At 60.4% G+C, this 2,163-nt stretch overlaps 1 protein-coding gene across 1 annotated transcript in view; it reads right to left on the bottom strand.

Moving 5' to 3' along the window:
• The window catches only part of SPRG_21897 (hypothetical protein), a gene marked incomplete at both ends in the record, with an annotated part of 2,608 nt that extends 670 nt beyond the window's left edge, over positions 1-1,938 (bottom strand). Inside the window, 3 exons of the mRNA XM_012356700.1 lie at positions 18-98; positions 155-1,561; positions 1,606-1,938. Coding sequence (XP_012212090.1) covers positions 18-98; positions 155-1,561; positions 1,606-1,938 — 1,821 coding nt within the window. The remainder of the gene's footprint in view (positions 1-17; positions 99-154; positions 1,562-1,605) is intronic.
• Between the last annotated feature and the right edge of the window lie 225 nt (positions 1,939-2,163).

Raw genomic sequence — 2,163 nt, 5'->3', positions numbered from 1 at the left:
CCAAACAGCGAGAGCACCGCAGCTTCGTGTCGAAACTCTTGCACGATCTGGTCTTGGTTGTCGCCAAACTCGCTCGGCCGGAGCGTCTTGACCACGACCTAGACAAGACGACGACGTCAAGTGAGATCTCAGATTCGGATTGGAGACAGCGTACGTCCTGGCCGCGGTACCGAGCGCGGTACGCGTCGCCAAAGTTGCCTCGACCGACAAGGTTCTTCATCTCGAGCTCGTCGTACGCAATCTCTTCGTATGTCTCGGGCAACATCTCCAAGCTCGACGCTGTCACTTCGACCGGTCCCGCCTCGTCATCGTCTTGCTTCTCCTTGACGGGCTTGGACGACGCAAACACATACGACCGCAGACGCATGACTTGCGCGCCCAGCACGATCGATGCCGCAAAGAGCACTTGTCCGTCGACAATCGCTTGGCCTTGGACATTGTAGGAGACGTGGGTGACGTGGCCGTCCCACTCCAACGGCTTGGTCGCGGCGTCCAGCAGTCGAAAGCCTTCTGGCACGGACAGCGTCACGTGCACGCGAGCGCCGCGGCGGACGTGCATGAGCACCTCGCGCGAGAGCTGCTTGGCGCCATCGTCGTTGAGAGTCGTCGCTTCTTCGCGCATCTCGTCGCGTTGGTGGACGAGGAAGGCCCAGATGGAGAAGGTAAAGACACTGGTGCGGACAACCGGCGGGCAAAAGGCCGAAAAGTGCACCGGGTCGATCGTGCTCAAGGACCGCGCAGAGATGGTAGAGTCGTCGATGGCGCGCGAGACGCGGGGCAGCTGGAACGACTGCGACTGGCGGTTCGTCGGCGAGAGCTTATCGTAGTTGACTTGAGTGGTGGCAGCTCCACGAGTTGATGCGCTGCCTTGTGGTAGATTGACGCCAGGAAAGGCACCGGCTGCCGGTGGAGCCTGGTACGACCCGTCAAATGCGTCGTACGCCCGGTCGACGGCTTGAATCGGCTTCTTGACGAAGCAGAGACGTTGCAGTACCATGTCCGATGTGCTCACCTCGTCATTGTCGCTGAGTTTGCGGTTGGGACGGGGCATCTCTGCCGTAGCTTCGTTTGATGTGCGTCGCCGGCGCAGACCAAATGCTGGGGACGCCGAGGCCCTCGTTTGTTTTGATGGCGGCGATTCGAGAAGCGGGAGAGGCGTCAGGGGCGGTTCGGGGCCGTGCTGCGGCACGGGGATGCAGTATGTGCTCATCGGGTAGGCGACTGTCGTGATACCGAGCGTGTCTTCGCCGCAGGGCGCCGTCGGACGCAGCCGCAACGGGGCGTCCTCGCATCCGTTCACATCCACGAGGCTCTGGTACGTGGCGAGCGACGGACGAAAGATGGGTACAATGCAGATCTCGCACATACGCACCGAGCACCACGCAACAAGGCGGAGATGCAGAAGCACCGGTAGCACAAGCGCGATCGACCACTCTGCGTAGTGACAGTCGCGCGCCACGGCCACATACGCGCGCGTGGCCGTGTCAAATGCATAGTCATAGGGTTGGCAGGTCGAGTACGGCAGCTGGATCAAGTACAGTGTTAGGGCGGCGATGCCAAACTCGAACGACTTCCAAAAAAGAAGTACGCAAAGACGCGGCCAACGTGCGCCTGCAGGTCCACGGGCAGCGTCGGTTCGACGTAGAGCTTGACCGCGTATACGTTGCGGACGCGCACGTCCCAGCGACAGAGCCACTCGAGGTACCCGGAGCAGACGGTCTCGCGCACAAAGTCGCGAAAGAAGGTCCGCGACGGCTGGCACGGCCACAAGAGTAGCTGCAGGAGCAGCAGTATGACGAGCCAGAACAGCCAAAGTCCAAGCGCGATCGTGTGGAGAAGGATGAGCGCCATGTACGAGAAGACGACGTAGAGCACGAGTCGCCGATTCGACCGGTCCGTCCCGAGCACCCAGACACCGACCCGCGCCGTCATGGCCATCTTGAATGTGAGTGTAAACGGCAAGGTGGATGGACGTTTCTCAGTTGTGTCTCAATCGAGACATGCAATATCGACACTGTCCCCTACGATTCTGTCGACTACGGTATGCTACGATCCAGTTGCTAGTACAATATGTGCTGCACGCCATGCTCATGGAGCTGCACAATTGATCGATTGAGAGCGCAAAAGAGCTCGTTGCGCCGCGCCCAAGGACCTTGACTCGTC

This window comes from Saprolegnia parasitica (genome assembly GCF_000151545.1).
Source record: "Saprolegnia parasitica CBS 223.65 unplaced genomic scaffold supercont2.553, whole genome shotgun sequence".
Lineage (NCBI taxonomy): Eukaryota > Oomycota > Saprolegniomycetes > Saprolegniales > Saprolegniaceae > Saprolegnia > Saprolegnia parasitica.
This window is presented reverse-complemented; position numbering and strand designations above follow the sequence as displayed.